The sequence below is a fragment of the Xenopus tropicalis genome, chromosome 3, assembly GCF_000004195.4.
Source record: "Xenopus tropicalis strain Nigerian chromosome 3, UCB_Xtro_10.0, whole genome shotgun sequence".
Lineage (NCBI taxonomy): Eukaryota > Metazoa > Chordata > Amphibia > Anura > Pipidae > Xenopus > Xenopus tropicalis.
In genome coordinates, this window is record NC_030679.2 from 72,065,364 (window position 1) to 72,089,984 (window position 24,621).

A 24,621-nucleotide genomic window follows, 5' to 3' on the forward strand; every position below is an offset into this window, starting at 1 on the left:
TCATTGATTTTGTTTCTTTAGGGCTGGTCAGCGATTCCTGACTCAAGAAGAGTGCGTCTTTGTCCGTTCAAAAATGGCAAGTAAAATATTTTATAAAGAGTTTTAAATAAATGTTAGAATTGGTCTAAACTGTATATATTTGCATATCTTACAGTGTGGCAAAACGAATAATCATAAACATATTTGTATCTATCTATCTATCTATCTATCTGTCTATGTGTCCATCAATATTGATTTAAAGGTTTGATTTGATGTTTTAAATATGTCAGTATCAATGCTGCTACTGAGATACTGAAAATTTAGGGTGGTAACATAAGTTCAATTGAACTATAGTACAAGTTTATTGTCAAAAACAAATGATGATGCAGGGTTAAGTCAAGTATACTCACGATACAGATGGTATATGATAGTACTCTGTGGACAACAAGAGAGGATGCACAGCGGTTTATCACACCTCCTTTTAGAGTCTGGGCAGGGTAAATGCCCAGGGTTTAGTTCTCCTTAAAAGGGCATATAAAGTCAAAAATGAAAAGCCCAGTCTTACAAAAGTAACCTATTTACAATATACATTAAAAAATGAAATACCTTGCCTGCAATTTCTCTCTTTACTCTACTAGTTCTGCTTACTGAGTGGACTACAGTGGAAAAAGCAACACTGCTTTCAAGGCAGGGAAGAAGTGTATGGAGTTGTTCCATGTCTTCCCTTCTCACTAAAGCTAAACATGGTCCCAAACAAACCTGCTTGCCACTTTCCTGCCATCTAGAACTTGGAGCAGTGCTGGTGGTCTCGAAGTAGTGCAGTTAGCGGGCATATAAAGATTTTTTAAACATGATGGATTTTTTAATGAATGTATAGGTTTCCTTTTTAATAGAGAACCTGGGACTGAGCTTTTAGTTTTCAACTTTACATCCTATTTACACCACCTGATTTAAAATATTGTTTACATCCACTGTATTATTTATTATATTTAAGTAAACATGTGGGCTTTTTTTGTATGTGTAGTTTCTACAAGAAACCCCAATTATATGAACATTTATATGTATTGATATGAAGCAGAGATAATCTACTGACTGTTTGATTTGGAGGAGTGTACTAAAGAAGTTATGAAAATGGTAAAATGCATGGGAGTACCCTTGGTTTACATAGCAGGAGAAGCCCTGAAAAATACACATGTTGTGTTATTAGATGTGGCAGATATTCCAGAACCAGACTAAAGTGCAATATAAAACCTGCTGCCAAGAGTGGGTAGATTATGTGAGAGGGATAGAGAGGAGAAGGTTGGAAAAATACCCGTTTTCTATAGGCAGATGTACAGCATCTGAAGTCATCCTCTCTTGATCAAGTATAATTAAGAAGCATACAGAAACACATTAAAGGCCTTGAATACTGTAGTTTTCTGGGATTCCACACAACTATCTTTATGCATTTTTAAATTACTGCAAGATTCTGCTATGACACTGCTCCATTTTCCCTACTTCATTGTTCATCATTTAAAGTGATACTGACATTAAAAACGTAAAAAGTCACCTATAGGTCATGTTGAACGTTTTTTGCTGATAGGGCTGCTTTTGTAAGTAATTGTTACTTGAAGTGTATAAACCTGATTGTTTTGCCAACCTGACTGTCCCTTCTCAGCCTGTCAGTTTGGAATTTCTAACACTAGAAGAATTTTCTGCTGCACAAATATGGCAGCCCCCTCATAGAAGAACTTGGGGGATCTGATAGGTAATGTAAAAGCACCAGGCTGTACTTTTACTTTAAAGCTCATGCAAGGACATTTGTTATGACAGATGTGAAATGTGTGAACATATGTTTCTTGATACATTTCAGCCCACCACAGCAAATGCAAAATTTTATTACTCCAATGTTTTTATATACAGCTTTACAAAATATGTGTTTAGATTAACATAAATACTAAACGTGTTCCTTTGCTAAGAACAACATATATTTTGAATATGTACATTTAGTTTAGAAGAAGGAATACGTGTTATTTGCCTTTTACCCTTGTGGGAATATCATCAACGCTGTGTTGTTGTTAAACTGTCTCGTGCATTATATATTTTGGTTTATATGCTATCTAGGCCTGTAATGCTGTATTTCTGTAAAGTTATCTTTCATATGAGTTCAACCCCTTGGAATAAATTATCGAAGTATCAATTCACCAGCATTTTATTGTCATCTGAATGTGAAATGCACTTTTTAAAGCATGTTGGAACAATGATCATATTTGAATTAAAATCAGTCAGCCACAATTAAAAAACTAATATTTAATTCAATTTCAACTAATGCTAAATCCCATGCATTTAAAGTTACATGGTAAGACCTTTGAAACTTTTTTATGTTACAAAATGGACATTTGCTTTCATGTTAAAAAAATAAGAGAGATCTGAAAAAGTTAGAGGTGGTTTAAAATTTATAAATAGTGTGAAAGATGAGCGGATGGGGTTAAGGATAATACTAATAAAGTAAAGAAGTAGGAAATGGAAATAAGAAGTGCACCATGCATTGCTATGGAAGCACAATATGTATCAAAAGTAAATGCCAGTAACAACCTAAACTTCGTTATCTATGAGATCAAAACACGCAAGAAATTACTTTACAAATGCACGCAAGCACAAACATGTTTTCTGTTTAGATATAATCTGACCTTTTGTTTTGCTGACTTTAAGAAATCTCTTCTAGCAACCTTTAGAAAAGTGAATGATGTATGAATCATATGATGTATGAAAGCAACATATACTCCATGTTAATGGGTCAAGTGGTAGGCTAAGAGGATAGATTGCATGAATAAATCTTTATTTTTGTATTCATTTTTACAGCAAATTAATCTCTTTTAACGTAGGGAGTGCAGGAGAAATGACAATAATGTTACAAAATGATGTTTGTGTTACCACTTATAAACAAAAAAGTTAAAATTTTGACACAGTTGCAGATGATGTGTTAAAGGGGTTAACTTTTAGTATATTACACAATTGGTCTATTCCTAGCTGCTTTTCAATTGGACATCTTTTTTTGAAGCTTTTGAATTAATTGCCTACTTTTTTCAGCTTTCAAATGGCTGACCTCTAGCAACCAAAAACATTGTTGCTATGTAAGGCTACTATTTAATGGTTATGTTTTATTACCTATCTTTCTAACCATAAAGCAGCTGAAATGCCAAACTGGAGAACTGCTAAACAAAAAGCTAGATAATTCAAAAACTGCAAATAAAAAAAATGAACACCAGTTGCAAATTGTCTCACAAGAGCCGTTTGTGATTTGACAAGAATTTTAAAAGTCTAGTTGGTGTCGCTTCTAGTATTAAAATGTCACTTGTACCAATAAAATGATATCTGTGACCAGTTCTTTAGTTGCGAGTTATGAGCCTATTTTTTAGGTTTCACTGCTACAATCAGCAGGTCCAACCGCATGTGATTTTTGGCACAACTGTGTGGAAGGGCAAGGAGAGGCTGAATGGTATTTTTGAGACTAAGACCATTTTGCATTACTGCAATTGCACTTGCTGTTCATAAATGACCCCTAAAATCTTGGCTATAAATAAAAAATAAAAAAAAATAAAAAAAAAATAAAAGTAATTATGTGATAACAGTGCCACTTTATTGTACATAGAGGTGCACTGGTATTCTCAAGTTAAACTTGTTTACTGAAAGATTTATTTAGAGAAAGATGCGCAAAAGCATCAATTAAACACTTGCTTTATCTGTTATGCTGACTTGCCGCACTAAGCATTTCTGTAGCACTGAAGCAAACCTGTGGCTTAGACAAAAACTAATTATGCTTTTCACATTTCAGTGCTGACGAGTATGTTGGCACTTAATAAATATGTGATTATGATAATAATTTCCCAGTGACATAATAATAGGCATTGTAGCCTGGCTTATTTATAGAGATGATTCAATACATTAAAGGAAAACTATACCCCCAGAATAAATACTTAACCAACAGACAGTTTATATTATGTTAAGCGACCAAACTGGAATATATATCAGTAAATATTGCCCTTTTACATCCTTTGCCTTGATCCACCATTAATGATGGGTTGTGTGCTCCCTCCCATGACCAGAAATAATGCAGCTCTAACTGTAACAGGAAGTAGTGTGGGAGCAAAAGACAGAACTACGTCCATTCATTGGCTGATGGGGCCTAGCATGTTTGTGTGCACTGTGAATTCTATGACCCCAGAAGGTGGCCCTAAATTCTTAAAATAGCAATTTTTATTGACCCAATAGCAAATATTACTAAAGAAGTATCTTTTTATGAAATTGGTTTATTTAGATGAAGCAGGGTTTTACATATGAGCTTGTTTATTCATAGAGACCTACATTGCTTTGGGTTTAGTACTAGCTTTTTGAGGGTGATACTAAAATATGTTTGTATCTGTAAATATTTTAATATTCATATGACATGCCATCGATAAAACTTTTTCAAAAAATTTTCAAAGAATTTGTATGTGCATTCTCTAAAACAATATATAATTCAGGTTTGTAGAACATATAACTGCTTAATGTAAATGACATATTACATCATTCAAAATGACATATCTCAAAAAATAAAAAGATTTGTGTCTTTTTATAGCATCCAGTCTATTGAGGTTTGCCCAGGAGCAGTAACCCATAGCAGCCAATCAGCAGCAAGAATTTACTGGTCACCTGTTTAAAAGCAAACATTTTATTGGTTGTTATGGATTACTGCTCCTGGGCAAATTTTTTTTAACATTTTTAATGTCACATTTGACATTATTACATTTTTACAGTTATTTACAGTTTTAAGCTTTCTAATGGTTTCTTCCATTATATTTTGTTTAAATGATAAGGGACATAGCAAAAGATGAATATCAAGAAATGATAAATATCAACAAATTAATTGGTTGTGTGCTAGGGCCTTGATTATGGTTCATATAACCCCCAACTGCCAGGATGCTGTGTACAGATGAAAAAATTCTCTAGGAACGGAGAGCTCGGCTGCAAGGAATGATGTCCAGAGGCTGAACCCTTTGTTCCTACAGAATCTCTTTCATTGATAGCAAAGGCTACAAGCAGATAAAGGGTCTGGCTTTTGGTTGTCAGTGTGACATTTTTGGGAGTGTCTAAGAGTTTGGTATTATGTAGCGAGCAATAAATATTTTTTAGATAAGCTACACATGTAGAGTAATTGTTCCTCTTATTTTAGGTGGGGGTAAACCCAATGGTCAAGACAATTTCATCTGATCAGAATGTCATCCATGTACCTGGCTGAAGTGTTGTGATGTTTAATATTGGGAATTAATCATTTACTCATGAACTGTACAATAAAGTTTAGGATATATCCATATGGAACACTTACACACTGGCAATAAATAAATTAAATACAAATCAAAGCATTCTCTTTTGTGAATTATTTTCTCAATACTTTTTATAATTACTTACATTTCTAAAATTTCTGAATTATAGTCCCTGAAGGGATAGCTACATTTATAATGATAAAACACAATATTAGGGGTCATTTACTACCACAGTGTGCAAAGTGCAATTCTGAGCAAAATCATCATGTTTTTTGTCCCCACAATGCAGCATTTCCCCCACCCTGGAATTTCAGGGTTGTTGTGACAGAGTTGTGCCCAATGCATTAAAACTGAAGCAACTGCACTTGTACTTCTATGTGAATCGGATGCAGTTGGCCTTATTATTAGAATAATAAGGCCAAGTTAAACAGTCCCCTCAAAAATGCTAAAAACAATAGCGTTATTTATCATGAAGAAAAATGAAACACAAACAGTTTCACCATACTCATAAAAAAGATCAGTCCCATGCTCTTGTCTCACAGCATTAAAAGCAAATAAACACACACACACTCATTTTATTAGTGGTATTTTCCATACATCTACAACTGAGATATACTTTTATTGGCCAGTGGTATAACTGATACAGTGGTATCATTGTATCATTCTTATTACATTGTTAAAAATAGCTTGCTAATGATAGAGAGTTCATGACCAGAACAGCTTTGACATGCTTCAAAGTTAAACCTTCTAAATGTAAAAGTTCTGTTGAGGTGTGTACTGTATATATATATATATATATACATATATAATAAAATAAAATACAACAGCCTGTACTAAGATACTGAAACTATGGAAATCCACCCCATATAGACTCTTTAAGATGCTCCGGAAAGAACTCCCACACTTTTACATGAATTCATTTTTTGGGGAAAACCCTGGAAACCCTGTCTATTGCTGTATAAATCTTTATTCTTGTGGCCAAATTTGAGCAAGTTTCACAGCAGAGAGCTCAGATGTATACATTCAAAAGGACAACTTCAGTTTGGTTACATTATAGATATGACTCCTAAAAAGAAGTTCACAGATTTTTTTAATTTTCACCAATTATACATAGCTTTTACTGCTAAAATAATGGAATTTACTAATTACATTAAAAGTTCTAAATATTTGTGATTTATTAAGTGGACAAAACATGAAAAAAAGAGACAAACCTAAGCCATCTAAAAGCTGTTGATATCATGTAGAAGGATAGGAGCTGTCCAAGGCAAATTGTAACAATATTTAATTTGTGGTTTAAAATGTTTTGAGGTTTTTGTTTGTAAGTGCACAAAAAGTCAGGCTCAGAAAAATGTTGGAGAAAGGTTAGAGTTGTTGGATGGAGTACGCCAGGACTGCTTTTTCGATAAAAAATTATCCTTTATTTCAAGCTTCCATTAAAAACATATTGAAAAACTGAAACCCCCCAGCTTAACGCGTTTCATGGTTCAACACCACTTCATCAGAAGCTATAACTATGGGTTATAGCTTCTGATGAAGTGGTGTTGAACCATGAAACGCGTTAAGCTGGGGGGTTTCAGTTTTGCAATATGTTTTTAATGGAAACTTGAAATAAAGGATAATTTTTTATTGAAAAAACAGTCCTGGCGTGCTCCATCCAACAACTCTAAACTTTCTGCAACTTACTTAATCAGCATTTAAAACAGCATTTGATAAATGGGCCTCCCCCAGTAAAATGTAAATACAAATATGACTAATATCAGATTGTCTTAAAATACTGCTACCTGCAACTAGCAAAACCTTATTATAAAGTGAACTCTTCAAGTTTAGTGGAAAGAAGGTTTCTCTGGGGTGAACCAAGTAAAAAGACAAATATTTACTTCTTTATGCAGACTCCGGAACATTGTCTCAAATGTACACATGTACACATAAATATGTACAATGCACACATTCCATGTTCTTAAGATAACAGAACATAACACAAACATCTGGAACCCAAACAGTTTTTTCCAACTAAGGTAAATTGTTGTACCAATGACATGATTTTGGGATGCATTTTCAAAGGAAAAAGCTAAAGTGTGCTTGATCTGTACATTTACTTTGTCTGCATATTCCACACACACTCAATTATTTGGAAAAAACAAACAGCAGTGGAACACTTGCCAAATTTTTCTGCATGGGTAGGTCAAAAAAAAAAAAAAAAAAAAGGATCACTAACTAAGGATGTAGCAACAGGCTTGTAAGCAGTCTGGCCAAGGTTCACTGAATGCAACTAAGTGACCTTACATGAATTCTATAACTATGTTTTATATAAAAAGTTATAAAAAAGTTATAAAAGCTATATAAAAAAGTTAACAGGATGTATGGAATTTGTATAGCTAGATTTATATAAACATGGAAAAAACACAGATGCATCACATTTGATGCAATCACATTTGACATAACTGAATGCTGGTTACAGTGAATATCTTGTAGACACTGTAATGAATGCCTCTGCCATCTTACCAGTCACTTTTTTCTGCCTTTCGACTCTGAAAGTGCCTTCACAGAATTCCAGACATAAATGTAAAATGTCTAAATGCAACAAAGTTAGACCGCGCACCTAAGATAAGCGGGGCCATTACATCTGGGGCCCTGTGTTTTTGAAATACAAATACCTGTTGACATCTTTATGGATACTCAGAGGATAATTCCTAAGAAGTTTTAAAGCTGTTGATCATACATTGTCCAAATCCTTAGAATGTCAAAACAAAATGTTTTCATTTATATGTAAGATTATATCTATGAAACTTATAGTGTTAAGTTTGAAATGATCTCATTTTATAATAGCTAGTTCACCTATGTGTAATATCAGTACTCTTCCATGACCAATTCTAACTAACATTATTTGTTTTACTAGCGCAGTCTGGAAGTAACTGAACTGTTACTAGTGTGAAATATTTTATATATGTATATCTTATAGATGCCGATTCAGTTTGGAACAGCATTACATACGACTCTGTTACTCAGACGCTTGCCTGGCAACCTCTCTGTCCTGTTAATGCCACTGTCAGTCTTTGCTGGATGATTGATCAGAATGACACATGTGTGAACTTTCCAAGCTCATTAAGAACAATGAACGATAAGGTAAGTGGTCATTTGCATGTTTTTTTTTCTAAAATCACTCAATGTATAAGTAATATATGAAGCAATAGATGATAATAGAAGACTTTAGACAACTAAATGTTACCAGAGGTAGCTTTTTGCTGCCCCTGGTAACTGGCCGCTCCCTGCCGTCTGTGGCATGGTTCTCACCTTGCCTCCTGGCAGGAGCCCTGACTGTTGGCACCTTAGCTTATAAGTGATAAAATGGAGTTTTCATGGAGATATGACATCTTACATCAGTACATGTGTAACCCAAGAAACTCTTTATTCTCAAAATATATGACACAGGTATGACTGCTAAGGATTTCACACAAATTATTTGGGTAAAGGTTGTTTGAGGGTATAGTCTTTAACTCTAAGCATTAGGAATAACTATTTCAATGTGGAGTGGAAGATCCTCAGTTTACATAGCACATAGCATGACAGGAATTAAATTGATTTACAGAATTAAATTGATAGGTAGCAGAAGTTGGATAAAATATGTAGGACATATGTACAGTACTTAGAATAATTACAATAACATTTAGCCTATAATCTTGCAATTATTCTGATTTACCAAAGCCTATGGACTTGCACCTGCATAAAATTACACACTAATTCATGGTCTTTCATAAAAACTGCTAATTGAGGTGCTGATCTAAATGTATTATTGCTGTTAACTGACTCTTTCTATGCAGGTTTTATATGTTCAAGTTGACCCTCATCCTCGACTTTGTGCAAAGGTAAAAACAATGAGGCTACATGTTCTGCGTGATGCTATGCAGAAGAATACATACTGGAGCAGGAAGCATTCTTACTATTTATTTTGCTTCAGAGCAAGTTTTTCAAATCTATGCTCTTTTCACCACATACAGTATGACCCTTCTGACCTATAATTACTTTCTTCCTGGATGGTTTTTCCATTGCTATGTAAATATAATATGTAGGCCAGTTTCCTTGGGGGTATGATTTTACATTTTTGTGTGATATGTGATTACAAAATTCTTGGCATATGTACAAAAACAAAAAAAATGTAAGCAGGATTATACAATATCGAGAGAGCCAATGTTTAGCTATTAGGTTTCATGAAATCTTTCAGATATTTGAGAGTTAAAGGAAAACTATACCCCCAGAAAGGATACTTAACCAACAGATAGTTTATATCATGGTAAGTGGCCTATTGAAGAATTTTACCAAACTGGAATATATATCAGTAAATATTGCCCTTTAACATCCTTTCCCTTGATCCACCATTTAGTGATGGGCTGTGTGCTCCCTCAGAGATCACATGACCAGAAATAATGCAGCTTTACCTGTAACAGGATGTAGTGTGGGAGTAAAAGGCAGAACTCTGTCCATTCATTGGCTGATGAGGCCTAATATGTATGTGTGCCTTGGCTTGTTTGTGTGCCCTGTGAATCCTATAATCCCAGGAGGCGGCCCTTAATTCTTAAAATGGCACTTTTCTATTTAGGAGTACCCAATAGCACATACTACTAAAAAAAGTACATTGTAATGAAAATGGTTTATTTAGATGAAGCAGGGTTTTACAAATGAGCTTGTTTATGCAATATTTTAATAGAGACCTACATTGTTTGGGGTATAGTTTTCCTTTAAATATACAATTAAATTATACAGTTAAATATCATCAATAGGCACTACTGGATCAGTAATTCTATAAACAAATCTTCATGGTAAATGGAGCATTTGCTTTGGTTTTTCAGGTATTACATTTTAACCCCACATATATTGGCATACCCTTGTTTTACTGTGTAAGAAAAACATTGATACAACTTTTTTGTTGCAGAATTAATAATAGGTTAAGGTATTGTCTCCTCTATAAGCAAAATAATATTATTATCCCTTATATGATATACTCACTCAACTCTTAATTTCAAATTAATTTTGTATAAAGACAGCTTGTTCTTGTTTGTTCAACTCCTTACAACATCGAAAATAAGAAAACTTCAAATAAGCTTTATCCTGTTGAAATAAGAAACTTACTAAATATATAACTAATATATAACTAATATATATCACAATTATATATATTTTTTTAAATAATACAGTTGCTATTCACTATTTCTCTTTCAAAAGCTTGTCTTTCTTTATTCTATCTTCATGCAGGAATCAGACAGTTAGGTCTAACAAAATCTAACAAAGTAACTGACTCCAGCGAAAATCCCTGCATGAAAAGATACAGAATTTCTGTTGAAATCTAGTTATTTTTAAATTTTGTGGCATAACTGGTTATTTCAATAACAATACAGATTTTTGAAATAATTTTATTTAGAAAGCTGTAGCTATAATATAATGTTGTGCCCAATTGACAGTGAATGAGTCAAACAGCAGGTCTTGCAGTAGAATGTTCAGCTTTGCTTGTAATTATTCACGCAAAACAAATTCACAAGGTGTTTGTCTTCATGGCAACAAAATGTCACAGCCTCTACCCTCCTCCCTCCTATAACACAATAAAGAGGGTAGATATGACATAGTACATAAATTACTAAATAATAAATTAATACAATACAGACAAGAAAAAATAAATGCCTAAGTTCAACTGTAACCTTTCTATGCTAAATCTTAATAAAGAAGTTGCAAAAAAACAAAAATATCACAGTCTCTCACACATGAGATTGTCTCCTAACTACCCCTGGGCCTCTCCCAGACCACCTCAATGTTAGTTCCCTGTTACTTACAGTTCAGAGATAAGTTCATTTAGGCCACACAGCCTACTTCCAGGTCAGCTTCCCTGCTGCACTTTCTCCAAAAGACTGCCTCTCTCCAGGGACAGTCACGGGCCCCTTGGCACATGCTCTCCAGCACAGGCTTAAACACTCTCTTTGTCAGACACTCTGTGTATCAGGCTCCCCAAGCTCCTTGGTCCTCTCTCAGGTTTCCTCTCACACACTAGGAACAACCAGCTCCAGACATCCAAGGAAGAGCCCATAGGTGTGGTAGCACACCCCTTTTAGGCTAATGCCACACATTGCGTATTCTTGGCAATGCTTTCAGAGTATACGCCCCACTACTAAGAAATCTCCTGCTTGTGAACATTGAATACGCTGGAGTGCAGGCACATGTAGCATATTTCTGCCTTAAACTGCATATGGAGCATTTTTAGGCAGAAATATGCTGCATGTACCCTGCATCCGAGTGTATTCAATGCTTCCAGGCACAGGCACAAGTAGATTTTTGCAGCCTAGGGGAGTATTCTTGGCAAGCGTTTTTCGACTTGCAGAGAATGTGCAACATGTTGCTTTAGCCTAATGTCTACAGACAGCTTCTCTCTTAGCTGCCACTTATTTACCTGACTGAGAGGGAATATTATCCCTATTTGCACTAGGTATCCCTCTGCAGCCCATTTCATGAACCTTAAATGCACACTTTCCTGTGTTCATGTTCTTTTTTTGTTTGTTAGTTGTAACCAGCTCCCTTGCACTCTGTGTTTTCAGATCACCACTTATATGGACTCCCAGGTTAGATGTCCTTTTACAAATGGACAGTTTCCAGGTAAAAATAATTGTAAAATAATCAGTTATATTAATGCTGTAGCTTATGCATTGCAAAGATGCTGAAACCGACCTAATATTTTAAATACTGTATATGTTTTTCTACTTATGTACTTCAGCTTAAGAAAGCAATGTAACTGATTTTATTTTTCCCTTTAGGATGGAATGTGAATATAACAGCTGTAGATACTTTAGTAGAAATCAGAATCACATCAAAGATCAATGCAAGCTTTACAGTGCGTGTGTGTAACAGTACAGGAATGACATCATGTAATCTCTTTGCTTTAGTCCCTGTGGTAAGTAGGTCATTTTCTATAAAACTTTCAAGAGCTTATACAATTCGTAAATAATACAACTGCACTTTAAATGAGAACTAAAGCTTAATAAAAGAAGTAGGGTATAAATGTTGTCAATTCTATACCAGCCCAAAGGCAACCACAGCTCTTTAGCGGTGAAGATCTGTGCCCCCAGTAGTTGTTGTCCCCATCTTCTTTTCTTTTGATTTACTGCACATGCTCTTTGCTGCTGTCACTAACCTGAGCATAGGACTGACTCACAATATACTGTGTATTTAGGATATAAATGTCACAATATAAGGCTGATTAGTAATTTATTCAGATTCACATTACATGGCAGCTCTGAAACCAGTGCAAATAGCATTAGAATTTAAAGGAATACTGTCATGATTTTTGATTAGAACTACTTTCAGGTAACCTGTTGTTTCTCCTACTGCCATGTAACCAGATAAGTCCCAAGCCATATTTGGATTTCTTACTATTGAGTGCTATTCTGATCTACTGGGAGCTTCTATCTTGCTACCTTCCCATTGTTCTGCTGATCGACTGCTGGAGTCAACTTGCAGCGCAGCAGTAAGGTGTGACTGAAGTTTATCAAAGCACAGGTCACATAGCTGTAGCACCCTGGGAAATATGGCTAGACCCATTTGAAATTTTAAAATAAAAATAATCTGTGTTTTTGAAAAATAGATTTCAATGCAGGATTCTGCTGGAGGAGCTCTATTAACTGATGTGTTTTGAAAAAACATATTTTCCCATAACAGTATTCTTTTAATATAAAATCATAATCCTTGTGTGTGTTATTTAGACTAAATGAAATACAATTGCAAAATAAACCCATTAAAAATTCTCTACCGTTTTTTAAAGTAGAAGCCTTTGCATTTTGCATCTTATGCTATTCCCTGAACAACACTCTGATCGCAGCTCCTGCAAACCTACAAGGCCAGTGGCTGTCCTGGGGTGGAAAAAAGCAGGGGACTGCTCTGTACCAGACTTAAAAAAAACAAAGTTGGGACTGTCCTATGCCAGACTTCAAAAAAAGCACAGGATTTTGTTAACAGGATTGTCATTGGTCAGCTGCAACATGAAACATGAGCTGAGAGAGAAACACGCCCACTTCTCCTTCTGCTGCAGACACTGAGGAATACAGAGCTCCCGTTAGCTGTGTTTTAACTGCTTTGTCATTTAATTTTTTTATAGTGCTTTCCTATCTTAGGGCTGTATATAAGATTTTGACTTTACATCACCTTCAATAATCAGCCCTGTAGCATCAGCTTATATGACAGGCAAATCTAATTTTTTGCTTGATAATTTGTGACAACCCCTAAGCTTAGCTTCTTGGCAGCTGCCCAGAGCACACTGAGCTTGTGAGTGTTGCAGACACTTTATAAGATGGGGAGCTCCTATGACAAGTTTTAAGTCGTGGATCATTGTTGCTAATTTTCTGGTGAAACACACAGATTTATTATGATTGTTTTTCATCTGCTGAAAACCAGAGACAAATCACCCTGTCCGCTGGAGTTTAGTGAATTAATTTAAGGGAAATTTTAACTCAATTAAAATCGAATTTAAAATGTTATGTAAGAAAATGCCCACATAATCTGGTATAATTTTTTTTTTCAGTTTGACTAATCTCACCTTGCAGCTGAAAATGGTCACGTTGAACTCTGACTGCTTTCATGATATTTTCTTTTTAACTTCAAATATGTACATTAGCTAGTGTACAAATTAATCCCATAAAAAAATGTTTTATCACACACACTTATCCCAACATACCAGCTTTATTATGCTCATACACAGTCTGAGGACAGAAAAGTGCTATTAAATGGCATTGTAGCCAATATATATCTTTCATTTATGACCTTTGTAGCCCATGAAACAATACAGTGCCTCAGTGCAGGACATATCAAACATGGCTTGTACACACAATTTCAACTTTAAATGTATGCAAAAGAATAATTATTCATTTATTTTCATACAGGGGGCTTCAAGTTATGCAACCTTAAATATATCAAGTGATATATGTGGTCCTAATCTTTGTATCCAGGTAAGTATATTAAATATGTACTGTAGTAATTTACAGTATTAATGATGTCCACATCTGGTGTAAAAGTAAAACAAGTTATTTTGCAGTATTCTGCAATACGGCCTGTGGGTGCTAGTCAGATACAGTATGTCCTAAGGAAAGAGCCTTACCTTTTTAAAATTATGTTGGCATGGCAAAGTGACCTTGTTTTTATTATTGTGTCTTTATTATTATTGTCATTAGTTACAGTTCAAGTTCAACCCCTCCAAATGAACCCTAGTTTACATATATATATATATATATATATATATATATATATATATATATATATATATATATATATATATGAGTCTTGTAAAGAATCGGCACTCACCAATATCGGGGCAAAGGCTGGGTGCTGACAAAAAGAATGCATCAAACTCAACAGTAGAAAGCACTCACAGCTATAGCATCAATCAGGTCAGTGATTTATTTCAGCATACCATCAATGGTATGCTGAAATAAATCACTGACCTGATTGATGCTGTAGCTGTGAGTGCTTTCTACTGTTGAGTTTGAGAGATATATATATATATATATATATATATATATATATATATGCACATACCTATACTAAACTAACTATAAATCTAGAGATCACAATAGCCTTGAGTATTATACTTGTTCAGGAAATCATCCAAGCCCCTCTTAAATGCATTGACAGACTCGACATTCCCCAACCTCACTGCTCTCACCACGATGAACCACTTATGCTGTTTCCAATGAGAGTGCTGTTTCTCTGGTCTAATGGGGTAGCCATTGTTCAATTTAGTTTAGTTTCCTGTCTCTATACTTTCTCTAGCTCATTAAAATCCTTCTTAAGGGCTGTTGCTGAAAACTACATTGTGAATTTTAGTTGAACTTAGCACATTTGAAAGACCTGCTTAAAGATTGTGTATAGGTAGAGCTTTTCGAATGTGTGGTAGCAGGGACCTTACTGTTTTTTTTTCTTAATTTGGCTCTCCATACCTTAAGTCTATTAAATACATTTCAACTTTAAATAAACCCCATTGGATTTTTACCAATATAGATTAATGCAGCTTTGTTACTGTTACTGTTTTTTAATTAGAGAAAAAAGGAACCGTTGCACCCAGTGATGCACACTATAAAATGCACAATCTTTTATTCTTATAATTTTTTTTATTCTTTTATTTCTTGTTGGGTAAGGAACAACTGATGTGCAAAGAAATAAATGTTTAATGTGCATATATTTTCAAACAACCTCTTTTACATATCCCTGTAATATATTTGATGGATAATATTTATAAAATGCCTGGCAAGTAAAAAGCGGACACTTTCTTTGCCACCAAGATGAAAAATAATGTTTTTGCTAATAAAAGTATGCAGGGCTTGAGTAAATCATTTTTGTCATAGTTCTCAGCCCACTTAGGTTTAATGATGTACAAGGCAGAGGCCTTATTCCTTATTTGTCCTCTTAATATTTGGCACTTAAAGGGGTGGTTCACCTTTAAACTAACTTTCAGTATGTTATAGATAGTCTTATTCCTAGCAACTTTGCCATTGGAATTGCCATTTTTTTTTTAATGTTTTTTTAATTGTTTGCCCTCCTCTGCTTTATCTTTTCAGCTTCAAATGAGGGCCACTTAACCCAGCAGCCAAAAAACCAATGCTTTGTGAGCTTACAATTTTATTATTATTGTTCCTTTTTTTAATCTTTCTCAGTCCCTCTTCTATTTATATCCCAGTCTCACATTGAAACCACTGCCTGGTTGCTTAGGTAAACAAAACCTTAATAACTAGATAGCTGCTGAAATTCCAAACTGAAGAGGTGCGGAACAAAAAGCTAAATAACTAAAAAAAACCATAAATAAATTAAAACCAAGTGCAAATTGTTTTAGAATATCAATATCTATGTCATACTAAAAAGGTGTATATATATATATATATATATATATATATATATATATATATATATATATATATATATATATATATATATATATAAAAGGCTATTTTAAAGGTAAACAACCCATTTAATATAACTGTATATGATAATTTATGGTCAGTTGTTATTGTTCCTAATCTGTTTTTGCATATACAGTTTGCATATACAAAGCACAGCCTGGCGCTATATAAATAAGACTATTATATCTAAAAATAATAAAATTATTCATTTTATTTTAAGGCCTCAAGGTCAGATGTAACCTATTCAGTTCCAGTCAACATCTGCAATATCCCCTGCAGTAAGTAAAGATACTTCAATTACAAACCTAGGTGGCATGAGAGTAACAATTATCATTAGAAGAAAATGAAAATTAAATTAGCATAATTAAAACTCTAAAAAATTCTGTATTTTTTTATGACCTCATTTTAACTTCTTAAAGCTCTGGAAAATATTCTACAGTAAATGCTTTGATAAATGAGGCAAGGCTGAGCTTTTTTTTGAAGAAATGTTTTATCTTATTTCCAGAGTAATGATAGAGTCCAGAGTTACTTACTTCATATAGTTCCCTGACAATAGCAAGGATAGTGTTTTCTCATTCTGGTATTTTTGTCAAGAAACATGTGTTCATACCAGGAAATCTTTAGTTTTGTAATGAGTATGAATAAGTGATCAAGTTACATAGTTACATAGGGTTGAAAAAAGACAAGAGTCCATCAAGTTCAACCCATCCAAGTAAACCCAGCACACACAACCCACACCTACCAATCTATACACTCACATACATAAACTATATATACAACCACTAATACTAATTGTAGATATTAGTATCACAATAGCCTTGGATATTCTGCTTGTTCAAGAACTCATCCAGGCCCCTCTTAAAGGCATTAACAGTATCTGCCATTACCACATCACTAGGAAGGGCATTCCACAACCTCACTGCCCTCACCGTGAAAAACCACCTACGCTGCTTCAAATGGAAGCTCCGTTCCTCTAATCTAAAGGGGTGACCTCTGGTGCGTTGATTGTTTTTATGGGAAAAAAGAACCCCCCCCCCCATCTGCCTATAATCCCCTCTAATGTACTTGTACAGAGTAATCATGTCCCCTTGCAAGCACCTCTTTTCTAGAGAAAACAACCCCAACCTCGACAGTCTAACCTCATAGTTTAAATCTTCCATTCCCTTAACCAGTCTAGTTGCACGTCTCTGCACTTTCTCCAGCTCATTAATATCCTTCTTAAGTACTAGAGCACAAAACTGCACTGCATACTCAAGGTGAGGCCTTACCAGGGACCTATAAAGAGGCAAAATTATGTTCTCATCCCTTGAGTCAATGCCCCTTTTTTATACAAGACAGCACTTTATTTGCTTTAGTAGCCACAGAATGACAGTGCCTGGAATAAGACAACTTGTTATCTACAAAAACCCCTAGATCCTTCTCCATTAAGGATACCCCCAAGTGATCACGTGTCACTAAATTATCAAATAAAAACTCATTCTAAAGATCAGTATTGTAAAGATTTCACATTAGGCTCAGACATATGGTTCACAGATGTCTGTTTGCAATGTACATTACAAATTAGTTTGAAAAGAATTGAATGCATAACACATTACTGATTATGTTATGTTTCTTCATCTTTATTTTTTCAGAGCCAAAAGAACATTTACCTGGTGAAGCTAGCTCCTTGGAGACATTCCTTCTGTCATCAGTTTTGTTGATATTGGTTGCAATGTTTGGCTTTGTTGGATGCATTTTACTGTCAGGTATAGCATCAATAAATGAATGTAGTTTTATTTGGAGGGTTTTCAAACAGTTTATGTGCAGTTCCTACAACAAACTGGCTGTATACTTTAACTTCATCGTGTCTAACAGTTACATATCAGGACCTAAACCCTAGGATATGAATTGATGTAAAATGACTCAAGGTGCTCCTCTGAGTACTTTTGCAGTTTACATTAATTTTCTGTTGTTAGTTGATTCTGAGATATGAGAAGTTTAAGGTCAATGGCTTACTCAATGTGATAACCCCAATGGGCAGATGATCAAAGTGTGAGATTAGAGCTCACCACAGAAACTCACCCACTCTCTCTTGATGCCTATGGGATTTGTATAAGTATGTCTATCAATGGGTAAAAGTTAGAGTTCACTATTTGATAAATATATTTTTAAAAATCCCATAAGAATGGGATTTAACTGCCTTAACTGTCTATGCAATTTTTTTTACATTCATTTATCCCTAGGTTTTGTTAGCCAAAAAGCTTGGTTTTTAAAGCATAAAACTACAAATACCACAGATATTTGTCTAAAAAATTGTCTAAAAAATAAATATTCATGGTAAACTGCAAAATTCTTTAGAAAAGATGAGTTCATTTTGAGGGAATAGATCCCCTTCAAATATCCTGTAAGATAATTTGCCATGTACTGGTAACCTTCAGTTAAAGTGGGAATTGTATTAAGTTTTGCCTCCAATCAACAAAGGCATAATATGTATTATTTTAGGATTCTGCTTTAGCTCCATTCAGCAAATTGATTAGGAGTTTCTTTCTCTATCTTTTTTATTTAACACATCTGTCCTATCATATATGTGTGTGTGTTTCAAAGCTTATTTCTGACATTTCTAGTTCTTTTTTAGAGCAACAACAAACTTTCATTTATTTTAAAAGCTTCTCTTTTTAAAGTTGCTTACTACAAATCCTGTCAGATGAATCAAATATTCTTCATTCTATATTCATAGCACAAGTTATATGTAGAACACATGCAGTGCTTCAGTTATTATGGATCTCTAGTTATTAGCTTATGTTTTACCTGGGTGGAAGGCCCTGCCAACAAGTTAACTGGACCCCAATGGACCCACCCTTTTTGGATCTGCAAATTGCAACTCTGCTTCTTCTGGGCCCCCCTTTATGAAAAACTCCTAAGTAAAGTACAAATCATCACTTGAATGTGCCCTTTTACAATACATATTCATACTATTATGTACTTATATGTATTTTATAAAATTGTACAGCACTGCGTACCCTTGTGGCGATTTATAAACAAAGTTATACATACATACAGACATACTGACATGTTATCACATTATAAAATAAATTATGTTAATTTAAACAGGCTAAGTAACAGGCTTATTCAAAACTGCTTGACTAATATCTGAGCGAACCCCAACCAGGAAGACTTATCATTTTGGGGCAGTTACCACCTACATACACCGCATGTATGGGCAACCTTATTCCAGCTGTTGAGTCATGCATGAAACAAATCCCTTGTGCCCTGGAGTCTTTTTTTTAACATTTATTATATATTCATTTAGGTGGTAGAATAGCTAATTGCTAGCATAAATGTTCACAATTTACCAATATAGACTAGTAATAGCTTGATGAACACATACTGGAGTGTATGGAGTATACACAGTGCCTGTATTTTGTATTTTACATAAGCAAGCTCAACAAGAATATTCTGGATATCTATAAATACACAAAATAATGACCTTAGGCTTTAAACATAATTAACTTTCAGCAAATAGCTTTACATACAGTCACTCAGAACAAGAAAAGACATTTTACCTTCATTCCATTTTCAAATTCACCATTTTACTTTTTAAAGTGGCTCAAGGAATGTGTAAATAATACAAAGAAGTGACAGGCATGCCAAAGGTAATACTTTTTTTGCACTAGTCACAATAACCTGTGGGCTTGCAAAGTTTGAATGAAGTGCTTATGTCTGCTGAAGCTGATTTAATATTTTCCTCTTCATTGAAGATTATGTAATGATAATTATGTAACAGTATAATACTACGAGAAATACACCTGCAGAATTCTTTAAAATACATTTTTAAACATATTTCCTGTTTAGTGTGGCAGATTTTTACTGATTTAAAGAAAAAAAAATAATTTGCAAATACATTCTTTCTACCCATATTTGCAGGTATTCATATGGGATAGAGATATTGTACTGTGTGGCATGCCTATTATTTTCCATAGAACTAAAAAAACTAAAAGTTTTTAATACATTTATATTGGAAAGTTGCTTTGAATTATGTTTTCTTTTTTTTTTTTAGACAAAAAAATATTTTTTGGGTTGACATGTCCTTTAATGGTACACTGCTTAACCCCTGCTATTAACAAAGTAAATATAGTATTTCACAGTAATTCTGGCTCCTTTGCTTATATCCTTGGAGTACTTAAAGAATGAGTTGCTTTAACACATTTAACATCAGTTGTTAACTAAGATGACTAAAAAGGCTTTATAAGTGAGCATATGTATGGTAATGTGTCAGAACAGACTTCTCTATTCCAAAATTAAAGAACCATTTTAAAGCACAAAATTACCGACTAAACTCAAATTAAGTTTAGTGTAAAAATCATTTTGGCTGCTGAAATCATTGAAAATGCATGCACTTTGGCAATATACACTTTTTATTTAGCAGTCATAAGGAGAATAAATTCATCATTACAGGAAACTTCAATAAGTGCCATTAAATATAAGAAACATAAAAGCAAGAAACATAGTTTTAAATATTTAAGCAAAGTCTTTGCCTGCTACTGGATATTTTTTTTCAGACAGCTATATTTACCGTCATTGAATAATCCCAGTCTGTTGCTTTGCATACTGCTGGTATGACACTGCCACAGGGCATGGCTAGGGAATTTCCCACATGTAGAACTAGGTAGTTTCCTTTTGAAACCTGCTTCTATTGGTGATAAGATAATTACAGTTTGACACAAAAAAAACAAAGTACAGTAAAGTACAGTAAAGTTTAGTAACAAAGATGCATCTAAAATGTATCAAGTGCTTAATATATATAATATATAGTTGAGCTCATTCATAGACACCATAAAATTAAAATTAGGGGTTGAAACCTTCCCTCTGTCACAGAAATGATGCAAGGGGGTTACCGTCTCCATATGAAAAAATATATATCTCCTGTTCCCCTCCTGTATGTGTTGGTTATGGTGCATGCTGTTGTTACTATCTACCAAATCTATCTATAGATGGTAAATTTTCTGTATTTAGGGGCAGATTTAACATAATGTAAGTTTAGAGCTTCATACATAAAAACTCTCCCACATTCTATTCATTCCTATTGGATTTTTAGAAGCAAATTTATCACATGGTGAGTTCTAACTTTTACCTATGGATAAATACACTTCTAAAAATCCCATAGGCATGAATAGAATGCGTGTAAATTTTATCTATCTCTGACATGCAAAATATAAAAATCTTATCAAAGTAAAATTGATATTAATAGTAGAAAACAATGATTAAATAGCAAAACACATACACTCACCTTTCTCCCACTACTCTGTAATTAACTTGTAAATCTTGCAGACAGTATGAGCATAGAAACATCTAACCAGAAATGGTTTTCTTTCAAAACTGCAAATAATGCTACCAAAGACCCCGAAAACGTAAATTCATAATAACAAAAGGTATGTGAGCTTCTATGGAAACTTGCATCAGAATTGTCGTCCTAGCCAAGTATGTTTAGCAATCACTGAAAAGATATTTTAAGAGCAGGGGCTGTAAACATGGGAAACTTAAAAGAATAAATTTGAGTGGAACTTTAAGGGGCACATTTACTAAGCAATTTTGAGAAAAAGTCAATTTTTTAACAATACTTTGGAAAGTTTCATACAAACAATTCAAGCATTAGTGTGACATTTTATAAATACAGCAATGATCAAGTGTAATTTGAATTTATACCATGTCGAGCTTATACGACTTTCAACGTCAGCCCTTAATTGTTTGCTCCAGTGCAAAGTGTATATAATGAACTTCTTAATTCACCAAAATATGCCACATTCAAGCAGGTCTTAAAAATGTACTATGCACAAGTAACACTCACAACTGTTTAGTGAAGAATATTACATTGCAAACTGCTAACTTTTATTACATCCCCCAAAACAATATTCTAAAAAGCAAAATTATAAACCATTGAAATTAATAAAAAAAAGTCCCTTTAAAGACAATTATTATCATCTAGGGTTCCTGTCTGTCTGTTTATCTCTTTCCCAACTTTTTTTAATTACTGTCCTTCTCATGCCTTACTTGGTTCTTGCACCCATGAAACCATCTATAACTAGTTCCATGTAAGTATGGCTATTCATTATTGATAGAGCAATTCAGTTTATGCCATTTCACATGTAATTGTTCTAGAAATATCAGTTAAATATTAGTAATTTTTTTGATTCAAAACACAAACATTTGCTTTTGCTGTTATTTTTTTTAGTAAACTACAGAAAGCAGCGGCAAGAGAAATGTTACATTAAAAGTAAAGTAAACCATATATCTTTAGGTGTAGGTAAGTATAACTGAACAACTTATTCTAATATGTAACTTCCTAAAAGTGGAAAAATGACTGGATTAATATTGGCTTTAGAAAGAGCATGGGAAGAAAATGTATAAAAATGTATGGGGGGGTAATGAGAAATAGAAAAAAAGACTAGAGAATGTAATTTTAAGAAGATATTGGAACAAGGCCTTAAGAAATGGGAAAAGGATGATTAAATAGTATACAGCTAGACATGCTCAGTGCTTAGAAATACAGGTATGGGATCCGTTATCTGGAAACCTGATATCCAGAAAGCTCTGAATTACGGAAAGCCCGTCTCCCATAGGCTCCAATTTAATCAAATCATTCAGATTTTTAAAATTGATTCCCATTTACTCTGTAAAAATAAAACAGTGCTTTGTATTTGATCCCAACTAAGATATAATTAATCCTTACTAGATGCAAAATAATCCTATTGGGTTTAATTAATGTTTTATTGATTTTTTAGTAGGGGCACATTTACTTATCCACGAATGCTCCGAGCGTTCGTTCAATTGGTCCAATCGTATGTTTCGACTTTTTCGACGCTTCCGTGACTTTTTTGTATTTTTAGCGCAAAAAATTCGGATCGGTTTTGCCGCTGTTTACAATCATTCGGTATGAAATTTTTTTCGTAAGCTTTTTCATGATATTTGCGATTTTCAGAAATTTTAGTTTCCAATCCGAATTTTTCCCATTCGGGATTCAAACTTGTGTTTTGATAAATCTGCCCCTTAAGGTATGAAGATGCAAATTACGGAAAGACCCCTTATCCGAATACCCTTTGTCCCGAGCATTCTGGATAATGGGTCCTATACCTGTTCATACAGAAATTTGAGTTATCCCTATGGCTTAGTACTCACTTGTGACTCCTTTGTATTGTTATTTTTTTATTTTTATCTTTTCATAAAGTGTATCAGATCAGTTTATAAATGTTACAGAGTACAGGATGGGTTTACTCTCTTGCTGCTATTGACAGGTTAATTTTACAAGCAGCAGGAAGTAGTATGTTAAAAATCTGTAAGTGAAGCAGTGCGCCAAGCACAATGCTGTGTCCTACAGATTGGGTGGAGCAGAGGGTTATATGTGAAAGCATTTGCTACCAGCAGATAGGGGGTGAAACTCAACAACAGCTTGAGGCACAGAGCACTTGTACTGTTTAACAGATTAATGTCGCTAAAGGTTTGCTTAACCATTTGGTATCCCAAACTGCTACTACTATGCCTATGTTGGGGGTGTTAGGATTGTAATTCAAATCCATCTTGAAGACTTTTTGACTCCCAAAGAGAATTAAAAACACTATCCTTCAGTCACTTTCTGTTGTGGAGCAACAGCTTAAACTACTGTTTGACTATGTTGGCTATACAGGTGCTCGCTTGGACCATTTGTAACTTGCAGTAGTATATTTCACTCCATTCTTTATATATTAAAAATAAGAAATCATTAAAACATATTTACTCGTCACGCCATATCATTTAAAGTATTCTGCCCCGTAATATATATAGCTATAGATCTTAGCTCTTAGCACACAGTTTTAGATTTGCTCAAACATGGCTAATGCAATCTTTGCTTTTCTCCCCTAGCTTCTTCACTTGAACAAAGATTACCCATAATGTTTGCCCAGATGGAAGACAAGTGAAATTCTGGAAATATATTATATTATGAGCAAAGGCAATTTTTTAACTACTTTGTAGCCATGAAGCCAGAAAAAGAATGTCTGTAACTGCTAAAAATATCATTTTCAGTATTACTTAACTGAAACATTTATGATTGTATAAGGTGGATGATGTGTAGAGTGATTTTTTTAGCTTTCAATGTAGCAGTGATTTTTAAAAAAAAAAAAAAAAAAACAAGAAACCTGCAAGTTCAGGGAATGCCTTATGTCCCCTCAGCAACACTGGCTTCTGGTTTTCCTCTCTTCTGCGTAGCACCCTCTGAGGCAATACACTCCCAGGATTTTAGAGGCTTATTTTCACATTTAAAAAATTTTACCAAATAGAAAATAGATATAGGTGCTAAGGTTTCAAACTCCCCTCAATAGAGGACTGTATACACAGAAATATAAACATATATAAACTTTGCATGCTAAAAAAAGCCATACAGGGTGGTATTGAAATTGGAAAATTTTATATAAGATTATTGTTCAACAACG

General features: G+C 34.1%; 1 protein-coding gene across 5 annotated transcripts in view; it reads left to right on the forward strand.

Moving 5' to 3' along the window:
• The window catches only part of il17rel (interleukin 17 receptor E-like), a 55,674-nt gene extending 31,347 nt beyond the window's left edge, over positions 1-24,327 (forward strand). For all 5 annotated transcript variants that reach the window (XM_012959976.3, XM_031898996.1, XM_012959978.3 and 2 more), the window contains 10 exons: positions 22-76; positions 8,221-8,384; positions 9,080-9,124; positions 11,837-11,894; positions 12,053-12,189; positions 14,171-14,236; positions 16,401-16,458; positions 17,812-17,925; positions 22,389-22,460; positions 24,053-24,327. In XM_012959976.3, the coding sequence (XP_012815430.1) occupies positions 22-76; positions 8,221-8,384; positions 9,080-9,124; positions 11,837-11,894; positions 12,053-12,189; positions 14,171-14,236; positions 16,401-16,458; positions 17,812-17,925; positions 22,389-22,460; positions 24,053-24,108 (825 nt within the window). In that variant the 3' untranslated portion in view covers positions 24,109-24,327. The remainder of the gene's footprint in view (positions 1-21; positions 77-8,220; positions 8,385-9,079; positions 9,125-11,836; positions 11,895-12,052; positions 12,190-14,170; positions 14,237-16,400; positions 16,459-17,811; positions 17,926-22,388; positions 22,461-24,052) is intronic.
• Positions 24,328-24,621: the final 294 nt, after the last annotated feature.